General features: G+C 63.8%; 1 protein-coding gene across 1 annotated transcript in view; it reads left to right on the forward strand.

Annotated features, from left to right (window-relative positions):
* The window catches only part of LOC114072256 (probable ATP-dependent RNA helicase DHX34), a gene marked incomplete at its 5' end in the record, with an annotated part of 10,063 nt that extends 8,713 nt beyond the window's left edge, over positions 1-1,350 (forward strand). Inside the window, 3 exons of the mRNA XM_027910174.1 lie at positions 79-98; positions 200-367; positions 1,220-1,350. Of these exons, the coding sequence (XP_027765975.1) occupies positions 79-98; positions 200-367; positions 1,220-1,336 (305 nt within the window). The remainder of the gene's footprint in view (positions 1-78; positions 99-199; positions 368-1,219) is intronic.
* Positions 1,351-1,374: the final 24 nt, after the last annotated feature.

Raw genomic sequence — 1,374 nt, forward strand, 5'->3', positions numbered from 1 at the left:
GTGTCCCAGGTGCCCCTCACCTATCCAGGTGTCCCCTCCCCTGTCCCAGGTGACCCAGGTGCCCCTCACCTGTCTCAGGTGCACTTCCCCTGTCCCAGGTGGGCACTGTCAATCCCCAGGTGCCCCCTCACCTGTCCCAGGTGTCCCAGGAGCCCCTCACCTGTCCAGGTGACCCTCACCTGTCCCCCCCTTCCTGCAGGCCATTCGGTTCGAGCTGCGCCACGACCCTCGGGAGCTGCGTCTCACCTGTGGGGCTCACCTGGCCCCGCCCCAGGTGGCCCTGCTGGGGCTGGTGCTGGCCCGGGGGTTGTACCCGCAGGTGGCGCTGCCGGACCCCCTCAACGGCGCCCGCCGCGACTCCGAGCAGGTGAGTGATGTCACACCTGGGACAGGTGAGTGATTCACACCTGGGGACAGGTGAGTGATTCACACCTGGGGACAGGGGAGTGATGTCACACCTGGGGACAGGTGAGTGATTCACACCTGGGGATAGGTGAGTGATGTCACACTTGGGAACAGGGGAGTGATGTCACACCTGGGACAGGTGAGTGATGTCATACCTGGGACAGGTGAGTGATGTCACACCTGGGGACAGGTGATTCACACCTGGGGATAGGGGAGTGATGTCACACCTGGGACAGGTGAGTGATGTCACACCTGGGACAGGTGAGTGATGTCACACCTGGGTACAGGTGAGTGATGTCATACCTGGGACAGGTGGGTGATGTCACACCTGGGGGCAGGGGAGTAATGTCACACCTGGGGGCAGGTGAGTGATGTCATACCTGGGACAGGTGAGTGATGTCACACCTGGGGATAGGGGAGTGATGTCATACCTGGGGATAGGTGAGTGATGTCACACCTGGGGGCAGGGGAGTGATGTCATACCTGGGGGCAGGGGAGTGATGTCACACCTGGGACAGGTGAGTGATGTCACACCTGGGGGCAGGGGAGTGATGTCACACCTGGGGACAGGTGAGTGATTCACACCTGGGGACAGGTGTGGGCCCCCCTCAGGTGTGTACCAGGTGAGTGGTTGCTCAGGTGTGTGACACCCTCAGGTGTCCCCCAGGTGTGGGACTCCCCCCACGTGTCGGAGTCTGTGGATCCCCCTCACCTGTCCCCCCCTCACCTGTCCCCCCCTCACCTGTCCCCCCTTTGCCTATCCCCTATCTCACCTGTCCCCCCCTCACCTGTCCCCCCCTCACCTGTCCCCCAGGTGTTCCACACCCGGACCCAGCAGGGCGTGGCCCTTCACCCCACCGGAGTCTTCGCCTCCCGCCCGGACCTGCTGCAGCCCCAGGGGGGCCCAGGTGAGACCCCCAGATCCAGGTGAGACCCCCAGACCCAGGTGAGACCCCTCAGACCCAGGTG

The sequence above is a fragment of the Empidonax traillii genome, unplaced genomic scaffold (assembly GCF_003031625.1).
Source record: "Empidonax traillii isolate 1590-97213 ecotype Southwest subspecies unplaced genomic scaffold, ASM303162v1 scaffold2832:size17675, whole genome shotgun sequence".
NCBI classification, from domain to species: domain Eukaryota; kingdom Metazoa; phylum Chordata; class Aves; order Passeriformes; family Tyrannidae; genus Empidonax; species Empidonax traillii.